The 23,351-nt window shown below is 46.0% G+C and overlaps 1 protein-coding gene across 1 annotated transcript in view; it reads left to right on the top strand.

Moving 5' to 3' along the window:
- Positions 1–23,351, top strand: part of LOC135907491 (calcium-activated chloride channel regulator 1-like) — a 166,720-nt gene that overhangs the window by 49,391 nt on the left and 93,978 nt on the right. The window contains exons 5-6 of the mRNA XM_065439178.2: positions 5,219–5,333; positions 7,765–7,992. Coding sequence (XP_065295250.2) covers positions 5,219–5,333; positions 7,765–7,992 — 343 coding nt within the window. The remainder of the gene's footprint in view (positions 1–5,218; positions 5,334–7,764; positions 7,993–23,351) is intronic.

The following is a 23,351-nucleotide window of genomic DNA, read 5'->3' as shown; positions in this document are numbered from 1 at the left end:
AGGCATCACCCCCTGGCCACCAGCCGTTCTCTTCCTGCCCAGCGGTTGTCAGCGCTAGACACTCGCGATTTTATGGGCCATGGAGGTGCTGTTAAGAACGGCCAGCAGCAGTGCAAGTTTTGCCGCCCAGTTGCGACTGTGGCGGCAACATTCCGGGAGCGTCGCCACACCCCTCTAGCCATGGCGTGACTAAGTCGACTGTGTGTGAACAATACGTGCGTCCTCGAATTTCCGTCGCTGGAATCGAGTTCGACGAAGTCGCCATTGTAACTAAACGGGTTCGGCGGACCAATTATTGTTACTGAGCCGCGGGAACGTCTACTGACACCCCTTCCCACGCGCCGACCAAGACGCCAGATGATGGGCGGCCGGCGGGTGCGCTGCAGTTCCGGGAATAAATGCCCCTACGGTGCCGGGTCGTCTCCCCTACGGTGCCTGGTCAACTCCCTTACGGTGCTTGGACGGCCGTTTCCGTCACCTGGGTATCGAAAAAGCATCGAGTGTTTAAAAAAACACTGTTGTGCGGCTGCTCAGGACATTCTCTCTCAAGCAGTCATGTTGGACTGATGTACTTTCTCAAACAATCATGTTAGACTGATACAAATACTGTAAATAAACCCATATTCTTCATTCTCGATGAGAAGCAGTCCTTCAGTGTGGAGTACCGTCAGTGTGCGGTACTCCACTTAATCATCACGTGTGCATTACTTCAACCTGACTCTATAACGTGGCTTTTCTCGTTCAGAGGGTCTGGTGTTAAAGAAGTCGGTGGAATCACCCTGAATGTGAGCGCCATCGAACAGACGCTTCCCGTAGAATTCACCTTTGCATAGAGTACCGTTTGGCCACTTGTCCTCGGATTTGGGTAGCGCAGATAAACAGTGAATAAAGCGGTCTCTTTGCCGTCACGTATTCGTCACCAGTTGCCTGCCTGAAGTAGCAGATGCCATTCTTCGTTCAAGCGCCTTAGGCCTTTGTTCATCATCACCATAATGTTGCCTGGCGAAATTGAATTCGGCAGCCTTGATCTGGGACCTGGAGGCGTATTCTGTAAGAGTCCACCTTGTGGACTATTTATTTCGGCCACAGATGATGTGCTGACGGGAAGGACCTGCGCGAGCGAGGAGGAAATAAGCAGCCCCAGCCAATCAGCGGCAGTTAAAATTGAGAGTCCACTAGGTGGACTCTTACAGAATTCTCCGCCTGGATACCCGTGTAGATCGCGTGCGACATTACCGGTGAGATTTTGTGCGAATCATCTGAGCGTTGTGTGCCGTTCAACGACACTTGTCGCCACGGAGACTCCTCGCTTGTATGGATGGACAAACTGGTGTTTTTGTTCTTAACACTACCACCAATCTAGTCGACTACGTCACGGCGGTCGAATCGGTGATGCATCTGAAGTTTATTTCGTGTATTCACCTGAATGGTACCAACTACTAACGCGAAGCCTGTCGCTTTGCCTACTAATGCCCTTCCATTGGCGCTGTTCGACTTGGGCTTGATGCTTTCGAACACTGTCTTGGAATCTGCAAAAGAATTGGTCATCAATACCATTGCTGCATTGCACCCTGAGCAGAAGAACTTGGCTGCCATGGCTTGTGGAGCACCATATTGACATGTAATGACATGAGCCTGTCTTCCATCAGCCGACCCTTGTATCACATTTCAAGCACCATATTACAAAAAAAATCACTTGAACGACATGTTCAAACTCTCGTTTATTACATAACGAGGTTCTCGAATCCGCCAACATCGATGCCTTCAGGTAGCTAGTGTGGGTTTATTGACCAGTTGCGTTCACCCAATAAGATCACGTCCTCGTCACGCCTGCGGCAAGAAGGACGTTCTACGTCTGAAGCTAAGGTCTGTGAATGGTGGAGCTGGCTAACACTCCCAGGGTTCTATGAGGACACATAAATACCCAAGAAAGTAGATGGGAAAACGGCACCGCGGTAGCTCAATTGGTAGAGCATCGCACGCGAAATGCGAAGGTTGTTGGTTCGGTTCCCACCAGCGGCAAGTTGTGTTTTAATCCAATTTATTTACCACTCATTGTCGTTTCCTTGTTTCATTTATTAAGCACAAGTTTTTCCTCTATCCGTCCTTGGTTTCAGTATTTGTGGGCTTCCTATGATATGGTGAAATAGGGTACCTTATCCGTGAGCTGGGATCATCTTGTTTTGTTTAGATTATAGAAAGCTGAACACCGTTGCACGAGTGAAAATCTACCCTTGATGCGTCTCGATGATCTCCTTGTCCAATGGAGGTGTGCTATTTTACAACCTTAGGCCTGCTTTCACGCTACTGGCATGTACCCATCTGGCATGTACCAGATGCGCGGAACACAGGACGTGCTGCTTTTGCGCTGGATTGAGTGTTAAATCCAATTGGTTTTGCAACTGGTGCGAGATCGCTTGGCATGTTGGTCAATAACAAAGCTCAGGTGATAAAAAAAAGTTGGTGCACTAGTATGGCTTCTACAGTTTGTTCTATATTGAAGATAAATTTGCTACTTTTGTGCACAACCCAATAAATGCCTCAATACTGTCGCAGCCAGAAAGCTGGGGGCAAACACGTAAAAAAACGCACGGGAAAAAGTAATCATCCACAGGCTCATGCCGACTTAAAGATTGAGCACCACTCTCCAGGTACTGTATAGCAAACCTACCTGGTTAACTGCGCGCACAGCCGGAGTGACGAACAAAGCTCATCGGCACTAATTAGCGCTGTGTCCTGTTCTTTCTCGCTCTGTCCCCGTCTGTGTGCGCTTTTAACCCTTTAAGGTGCTTTACCAAATAGTGCATCCTTGCTTATGAAAAGTTTCATCAAAACTGTAATATTGGATACAAGGGAAGTAGGTTTTATTATTTTCTGGCTCTAGGCTAATGCATGCTCTGTCGCTTAACGCGATACGAAAAGAAAGTACGCATTCAATCGGTGTTCATATGACACAAACTGAAGCTAATTAATACGAGCGCTTACAACATGCGTTATCCTGTGAGCTGAAAGATACGCTTGGCCGCACAAACTATCTTAAATGAATTCTTTGATTCCGGCTTCCCCAAATGCGAACCAAACTCTTGTATAATTATGATATGAAGATTACTGCCATCTATTTTAAGCAGTTAAAGCGATCTAATATTTCGATTGACCGTTGCTACACCAGCTCCAAATTTAGAGTTCGTTCTTGCATTACTTTATGAGAATGTGTGTTCCATGCTATGCTAGTTTATTGTTAAGGTTCGCTTTTTATGTACTTCTTACTTTCTGGTTTTTGCCTTCATCTGACTGAACATTGATACGATGGTGCGCTGTTTAATTTTAGGCGATGTGTACATGCGATGCGACTGTGTTAATATATTTACACTGTCATCATTTTTCGCGGTAACTTGTAACCTGTAGGTAATATTAAATGCTCTAATTATTTAGTACATCACTGCTTATTAGATACGTGTCCCAATCATGTTTTCGATGTCAAGCTGTCCATCGCTGTTAATAAAAGCGGTGAATGCCTGCGTCCAGCTGCTCAGTGAAAAATGGCTGCCGCGCCGCCTCTCCCTCCTTGAATAAAGGAAAAAAAGTCGAGCCAAATGAAAGTCAAAGCATTCAAGTACCAGAATCACAAATCTTTTGTGTAGCCGTGTAATAAAGGCAATATAATGATTACATTCTGTTGAGCGTTTCTCACCATGACAATTACCTGCCTGACAGTGAAGATGACCAGACATGTTCATCCCGACCCCCTGAACTATGCGACTGTCAAGTATACCGTCTTCTTGATCGGTTCACTTTACTATGACGCTGTTTGCTAGGGAGCCTAAATCGAAGCACATGACTACCATATAGACTGTGCTGTATCCAGGGCCAGCGCGTATCCTAGAAGCAGGCTGATCCTGGAAATAATGAGTAGTACGCTTTACCAGTTTACTCGGCGATACACTGACAATGGAGATACACCAAACCCGCAACCTTACGAAAGTCGGCATAGAAAGGTTTCCTTTATTGAAGGAATCGCGCTCTTGATGACGTATATTTATTCAAAGAGCATATATAGGGATAATATTTTGCATCACTGCGTCATTACATAGAAAACAAGGCCTGCAGCCGTGGCACCTGGAAAAATCGTGAGAAAAGGTGCTGTGTTAATATGTGTGACCTTTCCGGCGCGAGAGCAGAAGGCACAAGCCTTAGACGTCACCTACTCCGCTGACGAACATGCCATGTACGTGGACGCGGCGAAATGCGACTCTAACACATACGTAGCATGCGTAGCGGCGCCAACCACCACTCTCATCAGTGCCGCTACAGTGCGCACGCACTCCTCCACCACTGCCGAAGAGGTCGCTATCGCGCTAGCAATCGCGGATCCCCGCACAAGCACGGTCCTCAGTGACTCTAAACAAGCCATCCGAAATTTTTCAAAAAACTCACTCTGTCTCCCCGCCGCACACATCCTCCGCGGTTGCGCTCTCGACAGAACTGTAAAGTTAGTGTGGGTACCTGCTCATGCGAGGAACTCTGGGAACGAAGGGGCTGACCGTTTAGCCCGAGGCCTAACTAACCGGGAGGCCGGCCCCTCGAACCCAGATGTGCTCGCAGAGGCCCCCGAATCCTATGCTGAAATTACAAATTTCTACAAGGAGACGAGATGCGTGTACCCGCCTAGCCACCCCGACCTCGAACGAGCGCAAGCCACCATGCTTCGCAGACTGCAGACCGATTCAATTCTCAGGCATTCTAGGCTTTATTTAATCACTGGAGGGCATTACGACCCCGTATGTACTAAGTGCGACCATGGAGTGTTCGCCACTCGGGCACACATTTTCTGGGGATGCGAGGGTAACCCTCCCCCACAATGATTACTGCCAGCTCCCTCCGAGGAGGGTTGGAACCAGCTGCTGACAAGTGCAGACAAGAAAACGCAACTGGCCCTCATCTCGTGGGCCCAAGACGTCGCCCCCACCTGGGAGCCACACTAGGCCTACCTGCCCTAACTTCCTACCCTGCAGTGGCAAATAAAGTTGTTTCTTTCTCTCTCTCTCTCTCTCTCTCAGGGTTCGCAAAAAAAATCACTTTCCATGGTGGCCACAATGCCTTTGGCGCTACTGATATCCTCACCTGCCTTAACCTTTGTTGGCTGTTATCACATATTTACAATGTCGATATCTAATATTGTCAAGTGACAGGTGCGCTGTGTTTTCATCATTGCCTTCAGTCTTCCTCCACCCAACATGTCCAAGCCCGTCTTGGTGGAATTTGATGAAATTCAGCAGAAACCTAGAACGAGCCTGCGAGCTGTCCTGGTCCTTGACCTTTCCAAGAGTATGAAGGTGAGAGCTTTTGCTTCCTGCGCTATTTCATAATAGTAACGTTTCAGAATATTGCGCCAATGGAAAGAAATGAGTTCGAATTCTTCAAGCGACATTCTAGCTAGGCTAAGTGATTACTGGTCAGTAATTTCACATCATGAAATGCTCTGCTGAAATATAAGCTCGAATAGCCCTGTTTATTGGGCAATCTTGTTTTTCGAGTATACGTAACGCGGAGTCCTTGGTACCACACCTGTACCTCATACAAGGGGCAGCAAACTACCGTGCTAGAGCCGTGATACGGTAACCTTGTCTTTTTAAGGCTATCACAGCAACGCCTACGCAGGCACATCGGCTGAACTGAACGACCCTAGGAATAAATAAAAGAGTGAGCACGCAGTTTTCCAGCACTGAGTTACCCACCCGATTCCTCTGCGAAAAACGTTGTGAGCTTTGGTCACGTGATGTTGCCTAAGACTTTACGCAGTACAGCGGAAGCTTTCGTAGTGGTGCAGCTACAGGCTAATAATTCACTGCAACAGAAAAAAAGGAAATTCTCTGTCGCCTTCGATCTGGGACCACGCTCTAAAGGTTTCGACAAAATTGACAAACCGCGGGCCTCACGGAAAAATTTTCCAGAACAATATCTCATGGCGAAAAAGAAAGCGTTGGAACGAAGCACTTTATAAGCAACCATCAAAAGGAGATTACAGGGCAGAATCCTGTACTCTAATCGGGGCGAGTCTCATGGCTTTACAAAGTCTGAATGAAATGTGTTTCCGTAATTGCTGTTGGTGCAGACGGAACTAGGGTTTCTGAACACCACCGGAAGACAGCGCGCATGTTTGGTTACGTATATCTTCCAAAACGCGGAGTATTGATTGTACTTCCTAAATATGTCAGGGCAATGTTCTTTATTTTGTTGTAAGTGGCGTGGGCAAGTGTAACTTAAATTGTAAAGATTAGCGTGCCGAAACCATCATGTCGCTTCTCTAGACATCATAGTTCGGTCGCTTCAAATACATTTGCTTACGGTGTCCCTTTCAAGTGCGCCGACGTGATGGATGGTGAGAGCCCCCGCGATGGTTGCAGGAGGCTCATGGCGCAGGGCACTCTTCAGAAGGCAAGAACTCTCGACCATTCCTTACGGGCACGTTAAATAATCACCGCTTTGTGCCCATGACGTCGTCTGCTTGGAATCACCGCTTGGAAATTGTGTCCATTCTGTCTGCTCCTGATATCGATGTAGTGGCTACGAGGCCCAGAGGCCGCTGAACAGTGCATCGCCAGGGCGCTACATTGACAGGTCTTCGCTGTCATTTTCGGGCTAAGCTGTGAATTATACCCTATTTACTGTTTGGTGGGAATGGATGAAGTTCACCTTATGGAGCAGTGTGTGTTTTTGTGGAAAAGCAGTCGTGCAAATTTCGTTTCAGTTTTAGCAGACAAAATATGGAGTGACAAAATTTAACTTTCCCTACATTCGGTCTGCTTCAATTTCTTCTATTGAGGTACTGACATCGAAATTGATTGCGCTGTTTTAGACGTGTGATTTCTTCGTCTCCTTGCGTTACAGAGAAGCTCTTTACATGGTCCCTGTGCCGTCGTTGTCGGAGTTCGCTAAAACTATCATCATCAGCATTGAAGGATAGAGCCTCGTCGTCATTGCAGCATAGAGTTTCGCTATTGTTGTCATGGGGAGGCCGCGTATACCGGGGGTATGAGCCATTCATTCTCTTACGTGACGGATAGATTTAATTTTGCAGCCATTTAACTTTGAACATTCCCACACGACAATACCGCGCGGATGCTGCTAACCACGCCACAGAGCAAACTGAGATGTCGAACGCAAACGACAGCAGCAGACTGCCGTCACACCGTCACTGACGTCGTTCTCTCCGTCGCAGCCGAATGTTTATGTGACCTCACTAAGAAACGCAAAGACGTCAATCATCAAAACAATTGCCGCGCCCGCATCTCCAGTGGTGAACCTTGCGCCCACAACAAGGAGATTTGGATTAGGGGTTCCACACATTCTATCCCAGCTGAAGCTATGGAAAGGCGACGAGTAGTGCGTACTCCTCAGGAATAAGCTGCGTACCGCGAGCTTCAGCGAAAATTGACTCGTGTACGTGTTCGTCGTCGTAGGGCCGCCCCAGAGCTGTGTGCCACAGAAAACTCACGCGCAAAAAAAAGCACAGGGAGAACCTTACAAAAAGGCACTCCTAAATCATGCTCACCACGTGATGCACGCATGTAGATGCACGCTGCATGCAGAGGTGCCTTTAGTGCTTCTTGTTAAGCCGCATGACCTGTCCCCGCTATCTCATTTTGTAGAGAACTTTCCATTGCAATAGAGATGTCCAACAGAATAAAATAATTAATATTCCCGCCTTCCTAGACAACCGCGTATTCCGGGCAATTTCTGCATTTTATGTCGTTTACTTTGCAGGCAAACAGACGATTAGAAACCCTAAAAGACGTTCTCGACGGTTTCCTCCCGAGTTTGCTCGACGACTTGGTACAGCTCGCCATCGTCACGTTCAGCACCGTCGCGAAGGTCCTGCACCCCATGATGGCTGTCAATCACCAAACGGTACAAGGCTTTCGAGATGCTGTAAAGAACATGTCGGCGGTGGCCCGTACCTGCATTGGGTGTGGACTTCAGCGCGCTCTGGAGGTACGCATTTATGTCGTCTTGCATTACCGTTCTTTTCAAAATTCAAGCAGGAGATGTCCAATATAAACAGCGATTTTGTTAATCATTCCTATAGAAATTAACAGCGTTTCCATCCAACGATAACTACCAATGTCATTTTTTTCGGCCTGTTAATTCTAATTACTAATAAAGAAATAGAGCGCTTCCTCTAAATATGAAAAGTCGTGGATGCACTATTGTTTATACCGTATTATTCCGTCTCAATGCACATCAGTTGTATTGCTTTCTGAGTTTCAAGATCATCCGCCACGTCGTACAACCCCCTGTTCAATTCTTACACTATCCTTCGTCTGTGTTACAATTTTGAAACCATTTATTAGAAGGTACGCATCAGGAATAGCTTTTTAAAGCAACCCCCTGTTCAATTCTTACACTATCCTTCGTCTGTGTTACAATTTTGAAACCATTTATTAGAAGGTACGCATCAGGAATAGCTTTTTAAAGCAGTTGGGCAGATGTTAACTTTACATATAATTATTGTAATACTATGTTCGGTAGGTACCAGTAGGTTCAGTGCGTAATTACTCCTTCCTTCGCTACAAGCACGCTACAAGCAGCCAACATCCTGGCCAGCTGACTTAGAGCGAGGGTCTCTGCCAGAAGGCTAGATCCCCATGGTAGGGCAATTTTTACTATGATAGCAATTATGTGGACAGCCGAGGCTCATTTCTGCGGTTGGCGTCGCTGTCGCCGTGAGGTTCCGTATAACGTCCAAGTTCGATAAAAGCGTTGCCGCTCGCGCTGTGGTGTATAAGCGATTGAAAGCGTGCGCGGCTGCGCGGTTGACCGCAGCCCAATCTCGCCTACGCAACGGCGAAAGCAGGGAAGAAGCGTGCTAGCTTCCGTCGCGCCCAAAGTTTCAGGGGAGGGTAGGGAAAGAGGAAGGCGTGGTCGACTCCGTGCAGCGTGAGTGGCCGAGCGCGCCCTGCCGCGTATACCGAAAACATATTCCGTAAGCGCAGGGGGTTCGGAGCTGCGCTCCTATTGGCTCTCGCCACAGGCCATTCCGCTAGCATGGCGGCACCCAGGGACGCAGCCTCCAACGTTGCCTCCGAAATTTCAGTTTGTTTACGCTCCGCCGCTGGGCTGCCGCCCCAGTGAACGCGATGCAGCTGTATGATGCAGCAGTGGGCACTGACACCCATTTGGTGACAGGAGCACCCTTCACTTGCACTGTGGTGATGCGAGGCACGTCAAGTGAAGTGCTTCAAGAAGCGTCTGTACAACGTTGCGCAATGGGTGCATGCAGGCCTTTGACAACACTACGTCTCGCTGCCGAAAGCCGTGTGGCTCCGTTTTCAACGACGCTGAAAAAGCATACATGCGTAAAGCGGACGCCCGCCAGCCAAATGAAAGAAGTCGGCAGCATGATCCACAACATAATGATGCCACAACAATAACGATGACACGGTAACATTTTGCTGCAGTTCGAAGTGCATATTTCTGAGAACGCTACTATACGATCAGGTAAGACTTAACGGCGCATAAGTTACGCGGTGCGCACACTTGTCCAAAATATTTTGATGCCACCCAATGTGACGAAATGCATGGCATGCGGAATGAGAAGCGCGCATATCTTTGCTGGTGTGCAAAGCCTGCTTGAAACTGTAAGCACTTTCCTGCTGTCGCGTGCGCGGCTTTGCTCTGACGTCAGATTATTCGTGGGATAGGATTTTCTTATACACCCTATGCGTGAAGGAAAAGCGTGTGGCCAACACGCAGTTGTCTCGCCGCTTATTGGATTAAAGCGCAAACCAAGAGGGAACTCTCCTGAAACCCCGAGCTTGCTGCAATTCTTTCGTTGTGAAAAAGAAAATAGGGAAACGGTAATGTATGATGGTTTCAACGCACGACACTTTTGTAATGCAGCGAAGCATTTTGGGTAGTGCAGTGAAGCGATAGAAAATTTTGCTTGCATACGCAGTGTAGGAAAGAGTTTGTTATAAAAGCGGGAAAGTGCACTGGGCGATGGTCTGCCCTTTATCTCAGGTGCTCACCGAAGGCCTCAGCGCTGAAGCATACACTATCTTGGAGTGAAGTGAGGTGAGAATTTGCGCGCGTACAAAGTGTAAGCAACATATTATAAAAACTTGAAACCCCACTCGGCCATACTTCGAGTCTTTATTACTTCAGTTGCTCACCTGAGACCTCCGCGCTGAATCATAGTGTCCCAAAGTGAAGGATAGTGAGAATTGGCGCGCGTACTAAGTGCAAGCAACATTTTATGAAAACTGAAAACCCCACTGGGCCACCGTTGTAGTCTGTATTGTTATCTCAGGTGCTTAGGTGATTTATTACTACCTCAGGAGCCCTCAGATGATCAGTATCCCCCTGCCGCTATTATTTTTCTTTTCGCTTGCTATACAATTTCGTCGCAATGAACTCAAATACTGTGAAGAAGCTTTTTAAAGCAGATTCACCGTCATATTATGCGATTCTTGTTGTACACGTTTTCATACGTATTTTATACTCTAAATCCTGAAGTATGTTTGATGGCACAATAACAATGTGTAAGTTTGCTGCTCTTCCTGAGCACAACACACTGAAACATGCTTTCAGATTACCTCACTTTATTATACTGCGCTTCTGAATGAACTAAAGCTTGAATCAGCGTGTCTTGGGAATTAAGAGCAAAGTAAGAAGTGCTTCCCTGCTAGGACATTATGTCTTCTAGGCTAATTGAGTGATCTTCGAGTTATAAGACCAAGCGTAGAAACTTAATACTGCCATCAATCGAATAAGTATCCACTTTCTTTGTTTTGTCAGGTGGTTCCTCTGAAGTCTTTCGTTAGTGTACCAGATGTGGTTCAAGTATTTCCGCTTGAGCTCGTAACCGCAAGGCATTATAGAATCCTTTACTATTTTTCAGGTTACATGCCTTGTCTCGATAAGCATTGGTTTGAAAAAAAATTGTATCGAAACAATACCAATAATACCAAGACATGTTCAAATATCTCCAAGATCAGGAGTGATTTTTGAAGACTACGCTCTTGTTTCTGCTTCCATTTCATGGACGTTTTTTGCATCATCTATTATCTTGTAGAAAACGTTCTTCTGTCTTTGTTTATGGGGGAGGGAGGGGGGTTATAAGCATTTCATGACGGCAATAAGTGCTTTGACAAACTTCCCCAATACATATGTGTACTGCGGTGAAATTTCACAGCAAGCAAAAAGAAAACAATGCCGGCGACGGAGGCTTCAGTTCCGCACCTCAGATAATAATAATGACTACAACCGCGGCCCAGTGGGGTTTCCAGTTTGTGTAACGTTGCTTACACATAGTAAGCGCGAAAATTCTCCCTTCGCTTCACTGCAACACACTACGCTCAAATTCCGAAAAACTCAGGTAATTGCCTGAGATAATGATAAAGGCTAGAAATGTGTCCAAGTGAGGTTCAAAGTTCCTATTTTTAAAGCGCCGCTTACACTGCGTATGCGCGAACATTCTCACTCGCGTTACTGCAATACACTTTATGCTTCGCCACATTACACAAATGCGTTGAAGCCATCAAAAATGAGAGTTTTCCTTTTTTTCATAACTGAAGAATAACTCCAAGCTCGGTGATTTAGTAGGGTTTCCCCCTTGGTCTACGTTTATTACGTTAAGAGAGGAGACAATTGTTGTTCACGCGCTTTCCCTTTCCACATAGCGGGTACAAGAAAATCATATCCCACAAATAATGGTGTCAGAGGTAAGCCGCATGCGCGGCAGCAGGAAAGCGCTTATGGTTTCAAGAATGCTTTGAAGGCTTATGCACGCACTTCTGCAAAAATATGCGCGCTTCGCATTCCACGTGGCATGCGCTCAGTCACTCTGTGTGGCGTTGAATTATTTCGGACAAGAGCGGGCTCTACGCAACGTATGCACTTTAAGTCGTACCTGAACGTACTAACGTTCTCAAAAATATGCACTTTGAATTACAACAAAAACTTGCTGTGTCGTCGTTATTGTTATGGCCTCAACACGTAGCACCATATTCCAGCAGCCGTCTTCTGTTTGATGCGGCGCTTGTCCACTTTCCACATGAGTGCTTTTTCAGCGTCGTTGAAAACAGTGCTGGCGGTCTCTCGGCAGCCTGGCGTAGCGTTTTCAAAGGCCAGCACACAACTCTTGCGCAGAGTTGCACAGGCGTTTCTTGAAGAATTTGAAGTTTCTTCTCGTGCCTCGGATGCAGCACAAACCAGTGTCCGCGCTCTCTCACCAAATGGGCGACAGTGCCCACTGCTGCATCGCATTCATTGCGGCGGCAGCCCAGCGTCAGAGCGTAAACAAACTTAAATCTCGGAGGCAAAGTCGGAGACCGTGGATGGGTGCTACTAGGATGGGTGAATACTAGGATGGGTGCCGCCATCCGAGTGGAAGTGGCCTGCGTCGAGGGCCAATAGCCGCGCTGCTCTGACGCCTTTCCGCCAAGAGGATATGTTCTCCTTACGCGCAGCTCGCTTTATGTGTCGTTAAACACACGTGCGACGGGCGCAGAATCCATGCTGCACTGTGTTTTCGCGGCGTACTTCGCGTTGATACGAGCGGCTGCACGAAGGTCTATTCGCTCGCTGCTGCTGCCGCGTTTCCGCACTTTGCAGCGTTATGACAGTGATTTTACGCGGTAATCGAGTGAGATATCTTCACGATGACTTCTGCGAGCGTGACAGCATGCTTCTAAATTAGTAAGTAGGCCTATGTTTTCAAGTTTACACGATTAGTAAAACTACTATCCTTACTTCACATTGTTGTCGACTAATTTGCTGTCGCAACTGAACCTCCACCTTTCGGGGTAAACTGCGACTTTTTTACAACGAAACGATTATTTACTTGTTTATTTATTTCCAGTCTCCATATTTCCGTATTATCTCCAGTCTCATTTCTAATCTTATAGTGGACAGGCACGTGATTGATGAACTTTGATTTATACAACGAAGCATGAATTATGTACATATGTGAAACTATTTCAGACCAACTAATTTCGCATGAACGTTAAATGTGCATGTATAAAACGATATTTGTTTTCAGATAGTGGACATCAAAAATGCAAAGTAGTATCTTCAGTACACAAGGTACATATTGGTAGTGAATTGAACAATGTTAAGATAAACGTACAGAATACTAGTGATAAATTTAGCGATAGTTTAGGTAAGTGAACATGTGGATGATTGTGAATGAAAATCATTTTTTTAATAATTTTTTCATCTTCTGTAAGGTGAAGAAATCAGGTTGTGATAGTGGGCTCGGTACTGTTATAGCTAGTTTTTCAACTCGCTCACAACTCAGGGAAGCAACGGAAAACATAAAGGTATCGTTAGTTCAAAAGTAGTACATTATATGCATTTCCATAGGGAGTTTTGTACGATGTAGAAAAGAAAACCTAAGCTGAGACGCCCATATTTAGCCGTTTGTGTTGGTGCAGGAATTTTGCGGAAGCTCATTTTTCTCGAAGCGTGAATATTGTGTGTTACAATTTGGAGTGTGCATAGTCGAGCACGCTCATTAAGACTAGGATTGTCCTAAAGCACGCAAGGCGTAGGTTGATCATTTGAAACTGCCGCCAGCTACATTTGACCCAGGCGATGACATGACGTGCTGAAAATTGGAGAGGTTTGGGGTGGTTTTGGTGTTTCTAGGTTGACCGAAGATTGCGCGGTTTAAAGTTATGCTTTTGTGGATAACAATAAACTTTCTAGTGAAGGTTTCCTAAATTCGAAAGAATTGGAGATGTTCTCTCATACAAAAAATTTGATGCATGAAGTCTAGTAGCGTTTGATGAAAAGGTCATTTATCTAGCCTTATAAGTAAGGAGGGCGGCCCGGTTAAAAACAGTCTGCACAGAGTTGCTGAAGAAGCGCGTTCTGAAGTCGCGTGTGGTACCACAGCGGCTGTGTCACGTTCACCGCATTGACACAAGGACCGCTAGGTGGCGATGTAATGCTGGTGCGAGAGGACGGCTAGAGACAGCATAAAGGTATACGCCAACGCGAAGTCTCGGACGCGGCAACTCCTCTGGATGAGTGAACCCACGAGGGACATCGGAACGCTATAAGGCCTAGCTTGATAGAGCGTACATTTCAATTTAGGTGGAGCAGTTGACTCCAGGCATGTTTCTGCCCAACACCAGCCGCTTGTTTCACATCTCCGACCTTCAATAAATTGTGTTATCTCACGGACACTGGGACAGAGGGGTGCGTAATCCCTCCTACGCTGGAGGACCGCTCCGACGCCTCACAACCCCAACTGTTACCGCCGTGAACAGTGCGAACATATAGACCTACGGACAAAAGCCTGTCACCCTTGACATCAGGTTCCGAAGATCACCCAGGTGGATTGTTTTGATAGCGCGAAGCGTGTGGCAATTATTTGTGTGACAATTTTAAGCTTGTGGTAGATCTCCACCGTAGCGGTCTCCTGGATTCCGAGAATAACCTGTCGGTTCAAGGCGCCAGATCCCGTTTGCTATTCTTTCGTCGCGTACAAGCACGTGCCAAAGTATCCCCTCCATATTCTGCATTTCTCCAAGAGTTTTCAGGTCTCTTCCGCGTGCGTTTTTTCGAAGACCCGGTGCGACACGACGTCACCCATAACATGTACCAGCTCTTACAACTCTTACCAGCTCTTGTAACATGTACTAGCTCTTGCAAGTCCTCATTGTCTTGCTCTTGACCGCAACTACATGGCGCGGTGGCAAGAATTCGAAGATAAGCTGGAGCTCGGATATGTCCGCCGATCAACTGGTCTATGGTGGTCACAGCTACACATGGTCCCCAAGCCCACCGTTGACTACAGATCGTGCAGTGACTACTGCGCCCTCAACAAATGGGCAGTAGCAGATCGGTACCCCGTCCCACGCATTCAGGTCTTACCATGTTACTGCATGGGTGAACAGTATTCAGTACGATAGACCTAGTCAATGCATACCACCAAGTACCTCCGGAAACTTGGGACGTATCCAAGACAGCCGTATTAAGATATTTTGGCATATTTGAGTACCTCGTGTTGCCATTCAGTCGGCCCTACGCCACGCAAACGTTTCAACACTTTGTCGATCTGATTCGCCGTGGTTTGCCCTGCTCTTTCGCATATATAGACTACACCCTCGTCTTCCGCGCTTCAGCAGACGACCGCGCACTTCACCTGCGCCAAGTGTTTGAGCAAATACGGAAGTACGCTATAGTCGTGAACGGTACGAAGAGCGAGTTTGGTGTCAATGCACTGAACTTTCTTGGCCATCGCGTCGATGCCCGCATGATATCTCCTCCTGCCATTCGTGTAGAAGCTATAGTGCAGTTTCCACGACTTGCGACCACAAAGTAACGAAGACAATTCCTTGGGCTTACATATTATGATTGGCGGTTCATTCCTCACTGGGCTGTCATCTTGCGACCGCTCAACGGAAACGCTGTCATCTCCTGGATAGATGATTCTGAGACTGCTTTCGAGTTCCATTAAGGAAGCTTTCACCAATACGACTCGCTTTGCACATCCCATGTGCAACGCCCTGATGTCACTCACAGTGAACGCTTCAGGCGTCGCCGTCGGTAGATTGCTGAAGCAATCGGTCCATGTAATGCGGAAGCCGGTCTTATGCTTCTCGCAAAAGTTCTCTTAAACCAAGCGCGAATACAACACTTAGTGTCGTGAACTGCCGATGGGCACCGGGTCGTGAGGCATTGCTGCCGCTTCATCGAAGGACGGCAATTTTACACCCTCACTGACCACAAGCCACTCGCGTACGCTTCCACCACAACTAACTCTGTCAACACTCACCGCGAGATTGGCCAATTTGCCTACATATTTGAATTCACGAGCGCTATTCGGCATGTCAGGGGCGCAGACAACCCAGTCGCTGATGTACCATACCGCACACAAATCAAAAGAACTGCGCAGGAGCGCTGATCTGTGGAGTTTGCAGCTATGGTTAAAGCACAGCGAGAGGACAGCGAACTTCAGGCCTTACGACTGAAAGATAATTCGCTCCAACTTCAAGACGTGCACTTTCGAGACGGCAATATTTTCCTGGTTCACGATGTCTCTACAGGTTGTCCTCGCCCTTACATTCTCGCACAATTTCGCCGCACCATCTTCGATGCCACACATTTCTTGTGGCATCCCGCTGTTCGTGTAACTCCATACCTCGTACCTACACGATACCTGTGGCCACACATGATTATCGACGTCCGACGCTCGACATGGGCTTGTGTTCAGTGCCAGCAAGCGAAAGTTCTGCGCAACACCGTCAGTCCGCTGGGAACCTCCTGGCCTCCAGACGCGCGTTTCAGTGACGTACACAGCGACCTGGTGAGCCCTTTCCCGCCATGCCAGGATAATGGCTATATCTTTACGTGCATCGACCGGTACACGCGCTGGCTTAAGGCATTCTCATTTAGCCATATCATCGCAGAGACAGTTGTCATACGTCTTATCACAGTATGGATTAGTCGCTGTGGAGCTCCCTCGACCGTTACAACCAATCGCGGTCGTCAATTCGACTACGCGCTGATGCGTGAGATGTCCTGACTGCTCGGTGTCCGCCATATCGAGACGACGGCCCACCACCCCTTGTCCAACGACAAGGTCCAGCGCTTTCACTGTAAGTTAAAGTCTCGCTCACAGCTTCCTAGACAGATACCGTGGACAGAGCGTCTACCCCTCATCCTCCTCGCCATTCGTAGTGTGATGCGGACTGACGCCTCCAGCTTCTCGGCAGAGCTCGTGTTCCAAAATATATTGACTATACCTCGAGATTTTTTTGCCTGGGCGCAGGCGTCAACTTTCGATGTTGGCGATATTTATTTATTTATTTATTTACCTTCAAATACTGCAGCCATATTCAGTGCTATTGCAGGAGTGGAGTACAAGAAATGCTAGAAACAGAAAAAAAAGGCGGTTGACCATAATAGATAAATAGGGGGTATAGCAGCCTTATCACACTAGCCCTTCTACAATATCAGACTGTGCCAATTCACGAACAGAACCGGGTAACTTGTTCCAGCAGGCGACAGCGCTCGGGTAATTTCTATGTTCGACATGGGCGCTACAACGTAAAACTATTCCAAACTTTTCTATTCCAATTCTGCTATCAGCCCTCCGCGATTGGTCAAAGACTTTTTCAACCACCCCCCACTTCATCTGTCTGCCACGCGACGTCACGAAAGCCGCGATACCTCCCCATCTCATATGATGTGTACACACTGATTATGCATGATTTGACAAAAAAAGAAAAATAGTTATTTCTGATTCTATGCCTTTTCGCCATTAGCCGTCGGCTATTCGTCAAAAGTTTGCGGGCTGCACCCAGTTCACCTGCCTGTCACGCGACGTCACAAAACAGCACAAGCTCACCTCGTCAAAGTGACGTGAACACGATAAAGATGCATTAATATGGCGAACAAAACTGAATTTGTTTCGGAATAGCCGCAGGCTGCCCCGTTCTGAAAGGAATAAAAGATGGCTGCCGCCGATCGCTGAGATGCTGGCTACTCGGACCTGCCGGAGGGCATGGGTTTATTTGCGTAGAATAAAACTTCTTGCGTGGCCGTGCACCTTTTTCAAGCACTTTCGGCATGTTTACGACCTTATTCTGCCGACTATTCTTTGCTGAGGTTCAGTTTTAGCGTCATTCTTAAGCTTCCGTTGCATGTCGCCGCAATTTTCGAGCAGCCACCACATGCTATGTAAGGGAAAGCCGACCAATCGCAGACGCCGGCACCACCCTCTTCATCCGGTTATCGATTTCCAGTGCACTGGCTCTGCCCCTGTGAATCACTCTCCACTTGAGCGTTCTCCTCGCCTCTTGTCAGCCAATTAGATACGACAAGCCGCTTAGTGTATGCAGTGTTATTCGTTTTTCAAGCAAACAAAAGTGACCCCCTATGAACGAGGGGAGCGTTTTATTTGTCTGTTCAGACAACCCTGCGGATGACCGCCCGGTGCTTGTGTCGGTGGTTACGCCAATTTGACGTCAGAAAATTGGAATAGAAATATATTGGAATAGTTTTACGTTATAGGGCCCCATGTTAGTGCGCTCAAGAAAGGCTTGACGTTGAAGGCGTGACAACGTCTAGTTGGAAGAGCACTGGCACAGGCGATGTAAACATAAGAGGATAGTACACAATATGAGTAAATAATTCAATGCAATAGCTTCATGGAATCGATATGCTGCCTTGTGCATAAAAAAGCTAAATTCAAATAATTCATTGCGGATGAGGGCGAGAAATCGTGATCGCAGCGATGACAAATGAAACGAACAGCCTTCCTTTATACGTATTCAACTTTTTTAAAGTCCCACATTTTATGCGGGTTCCAGACGTATGAAGCGTACTCTAATACAGGGCGAATGAGTGCTTTATGCATTAGTAATTGAGTGTGCCTTGGTGGTGTAGATAACGTTCTTCTGAAGTAACCTAATTTTCTTCGTGCTATAGATGTAATGTCATCAATGTGCTTGGACGACTGCCTGTTGTGTTTGAAGACAACTCCGAGGTATTTGTACACCTGTGTCCCAGGGAACTATTGTGTTATTAAAAGCGTACGCATGTTCTGTAGCAAAATGGCTGTTTGTAAATGACACTACTGCGGTTTTTTAAAGTTAATATGCATCAGCCAGTCCGTACACCAGGTTCAAAATCTGTTGAAGGAATCCTGAAATAAGGCCTGATCACCAGGAGAAGAAATTACCTGGTATAGGACACACTCTTCAGTATAAAGACGGTCTTTTGACTTAATATTGCTGGAAACGTCATTTATCTGAATTTCTGAACTCGAGAAAACTGAATCTCGAGAAAACTGTGTGTATGAGGTTCCCCAGAAAAAAAATCCTGGAAAATTTGAATACACGATAAACTACTTTCCAGTAAAAATGGTGTGTGAATATAAATACATAGGCCTTTACTTTTGCCCCTCTTTATCATGGAATCGGCATGTCGATTATACCGTAAGCTAAGCTTGTCGGAGCTTGGGATTTTTACGACAAAATACACGTGCGTTTCGACAACAACCCGGGAGTTACTATACATATTATATGTAAGATCAGAGCTCGAATACGCATGCTCTGTGTGGGACCCTTCATCAGTAACTAACAAAGAAAAACTTCTAAAGTTCAGTCCATCGCGGCAAATTATGTACACGATATAGCAATGTATGAGAGGCAGTTTTGTGCAACCAAATCTAAGGCAATGCTAAACTGGCAATCTCTCCAGCAGCGAAGAGCGTCGTTTCGACTGAAGCTTTTACACAGCACACCACTCTCGTACTCGAATTCCGCGTGACGTATACATAAGTCAGCCTCACTACACATCAGCACGCGAAGATCATGCACACAAGATAAGATAATACAACAGTAATACATCGGCCTTTAGCAGCTATTTTTTCCCAAGAACCATCAGTCAGGGTAACCGACTTCCTTCCTCAGTTGTAGTAATTTCTTGTCCTAGCAAGTTATTTTCTGCATTAAAAGCAATAGAATCTATTGATCCCTAAGGCTTGATAAATAACGCGCGTACATCTAGCAATCATCATCATCTACAAAGAATCCGTTTCAAGTGACATTTTCCTTCAGTGCCTCTTTTTCACCTTCTCGCCCTGTATCTTAATCACCGCATTTTATTGCAACTTTTTATTCGCTTTGTTTAGTTTTGCTTTTTCATTATGAGTCTTTGTAATCATTGTGCTTTGTGTACTTTTTTTCGCGTGTGAGATGTGACATCTGCAACGTGTCTATGGCCGACGTGGCTGCGTGCAACTTGGCTGTGTGCTTTTGTGTCGCCGAATAACAAATTACACAAATTTATGCAAAGGTGCAATTTTTATGCGTGTCTTTTTTTCATCTGTAGTCCCCCCCCCTGCTTTAATGCCTGAATGGGCGATGTGGGTTCTAAATAAATAAATAAATAAATAAATAAATAAATAAATAAATAAATAAATAAATAAATAACAAGGGTCCCAGAACAGAGCCCTGTGGAAAACCTGGTGTTACATTTACACTTGAGGACGAAGTGGAACTAAATGAAACGAATTGAGAGCGAAAGTTAAAAATGCGAGCTATCCAGTCGATCATTCGAGGAATATTTAAAATTAAGTTTAGTTTACTGAGTAGCTTGTTGTGTGTAACCATGTCGAAAGCTTTGGAAACATGTACAAATAACGCATCAGTTTGATTGACAATATCAAGTTTTCTAGCAATGTAATGTGAAAATTCCACCTGTTGTGTTGTGCTGAAACCACGACGAAATCTATGTTATATGTTACAGATAATTTTATTAGATCCACGGTAGTCTGTGATACGCTTCTGTGTGATGTGTTCTAGTAGCTTTCCGGAATGGGAGATAAACGATATAGGTCTATAGTTGGAACAAACTTGCTTATCCCCAGTTTTATACAGAGACTGGACCTTGCCTTGCTTCCAAGAGTGGATGACGATGCCTGAAGTCAAGGATCTCTGAAAGATGACCGCCAAATAACGTGCACACTAGAGAGAGTATCTTACTAGAAAGTTCGGAATTCTCAGGACCAGTGCACTTCTTTCTGTCTCAACAGAGAATCATGTTTAGGATGCCGTCTTTTTTATTGATTACGGCATCGCCGATAGAAAGCTCAGGAATAGTATTTGTGTACGGCGGGAGAGGGTGAACACTGATCGTGAACACTGATCGGAAGTAGACATCAAAATCGATAGCTATATCGGAGGGGTCCGAAATAGCCGCGCTATCTAGGAAACAGCAGCAGTTTTAGTTTGTGTGACATAAGTCCAGAATTTCCACTGGTTCGAGTATAATAATCGTGGTATTTCAGCTTGAAAATAAATGTTTTGCTATTTTCATTTTGATACGTAGTTATTCCTTAGCAGTGTTAAAACGAATGACACTGTCAGGACCACATGCCTATTTCCGTCGGCACAGACGGCGAACACAATGTGAACGTAATCTTAGGATTTCTCGTTTTAGTCTTTAGGGGAGCAAAATTATCAGTGCATAGTTTTACGATGCGCTCAAATACATCGACTAATGTGTCAACGTTACCATGCAGACCAAGTGCTTGGAAGAAATCGAAGTTAGAAGCTAAAGTGTCTGTTATAGATGTTGTATCAGCTTGAATGAAGTCGAAAAACATTAATATTAACCTGCAGCTTAATTAATGAATAGGGAAGGTACACGTATACAGCTTTGTGGTCAGAAATGCCACTGATTACATCAGACTGAAAACCAGTCTGGACGAGCTTAGAACTGACAAAAACTAGGTCTAAGAGAGAATTATGGCGCGTTGGAGCTTGTACGATTTGTGTAAGACTAAGGGATAACGAAAGAGAAAGATATTCCTTACAAATGAAAGGGTCACAACCAGTGCAACTCAGGGTTCGCCAGTCAATGCCCGGTGCATTAAAACCCCCATGTACACAAGGCTCCAGGTGCCTAAGCCCTGTTCCTGCATGAATATGCTAAGCGTTTGTAAATCTTCTAATCAGGGACCTGGAGAGCAATAGCATATACCAAGAAATATAGAAACTTTGTTTAAATATAGCTTACACCAAGCAACTTCAACCGTAGGTGTATTATCGAGCACATGAAATTTTAGGTATGAGAGAATAAGCACCGCAATACCACCACCTTTGGTACATGATCGGTCATTGCATATTGTTACATAGCCGGGTGGGCTAAATTCAGTGTAAACGACGCCATCATGCAGCCAAATATCTGTTATGGCCACTACATGGGGAGAGTATGACACAACATACTCTAATAAAGGCACGAACTTGATAACAATGCTTCTAGCATTGAAATACGGAAAACTTTGCTTACCAGCACTTGGCGGAAGTCATCGAAAAGTTGCTCTGGCTTTACAAACAATTGGTGTTTGAGCGACATGACCAGAATCGCGCTTTTAACTGTCTATACCAGTGTCCCATATGTAGAGCGCGTCATCAATGTAGGCATGATTGTAGCGTACTTTTTCTCTTGATCGATTACCCCGAAAACTTGCAGTTGCGTCCTACGATTTCTTATGCAAGGCTAGCACATTCGCTGATGAGTATTTAGTGATGTACAAAGCAGACCCTTTCAGTTTCGTAACATTTCTCATAACTCTTAATTTTTTTGCTTCAGTCAGTAGTCTTCAATGTTACAGGACGTAGTTGCCCTTCTTTTGATCTGCCTACACGGTGACAACGGTCAATATCTGGACATTTTATCTGAATATGCTTTGTTAGTACCTGTGCTGTAGTATGCAGTAAAGAAACAGCATTTTCATGAAGTGTTGATGGTATACCATGCAAAATATATTGTTCTGGTGTGAACGGTTTTCTAACTTATCAGATTTTGCAGTGAGTTTATTGATCGATTCCTTAAGTGACACAATTTCCTAGTTAAGCTTGTCATACATTCCACTACCGTCAGCAGCTGCTGGGGAAGATTCCAGGGAAGATACACGTGTTTCAAAAGCTTCGAATCGCGAACTAACAATCTCTTGATATCTGTAATGTCACTTGCAATTTGTTTCTGACCAGCCAACAATTGGGCGAGAAGATTAGCCGCTTCTGGAGATGAAATAGTGTAGCACTGACAGCTACTTGTAGTAGCGCTATTAGCCTCACTTGTCTTTGATGTACTTGCTGAAGGCACACCTCTAGGTAGAGAGTCAAGTTCAACGTCTCCAATTAAGAGAAGGCTGTCGTAACCGCGCAATATACTAAAGCAGCGAGTAACAACACGGTTCGGGCAGAACAGCAGCAACTAATGCAGTCATCTGAATGGTAGCTAGGAAACATACCTGCGTGAAAAGCAGGCAGCGTATTAGCAACATTCCGGCATCACTGCTGTTCTGCCCACTGAAGGAAGGTGCCGTTGCGAAGACTTTTATATCACCGGTGTTGACGTCGCTGACCGCAGGTTAGCGGTAATTGATCGAACGACGATGACATCATCCAGAGACGAAGCATGCTGGAGGCCGTCGGGAAGGCCACGGGCATGTCAGGCCTATCACCAGCAGGAGCGACAGGCCAGTTCATAGGCACACCATTGACCACATACACACCACATACACGTGCCGGAGAAAAGGAAGCGCGGAGCATAAGACAGCACCGCCGCAGAAAAATTCATGAATGCATCCAAGGAACAGCGTGAAAAACAGGCAGCGATTTAGCAACATTCCCGCGTCACTTCTGTTCTGTCCACTGAAGGAAGGTGCCGTTGCGAAGACCTTTATATCATTCGGGGTAGATGTCGCCGACCGCAGGTTAGCGGTAATTGGTCGACCGACGAAGACATCAGCCAGAAGCGAAGCACCGTGGAGGCCGTCGGGAAAGCCAGGGGCACGTGAGGCATCTCACCAGCAGGAGCCA

Source organism: Dermacentor albipictus, chromosome 6 (genome assembly GCF_038994185.2).
Source record: "Dermacentor albipictus isolate Rhodes 1998 colony chromosome 6, USDA_Dalb.pri_finalv2, whole genome shotgun sequence".
NCBI classification, from domain to species: Eukaryota; Metazoa; Arthropoda; class Arachnida; order Ixodida; family Ixodidae; genus Dermacentor; species Dermacentor albipictus.
The sequence above is the reverse complement of the archived record's forward strand: the minus strand, read 5'-3'. Positions and strand labels throughout refer to the sequence as shown.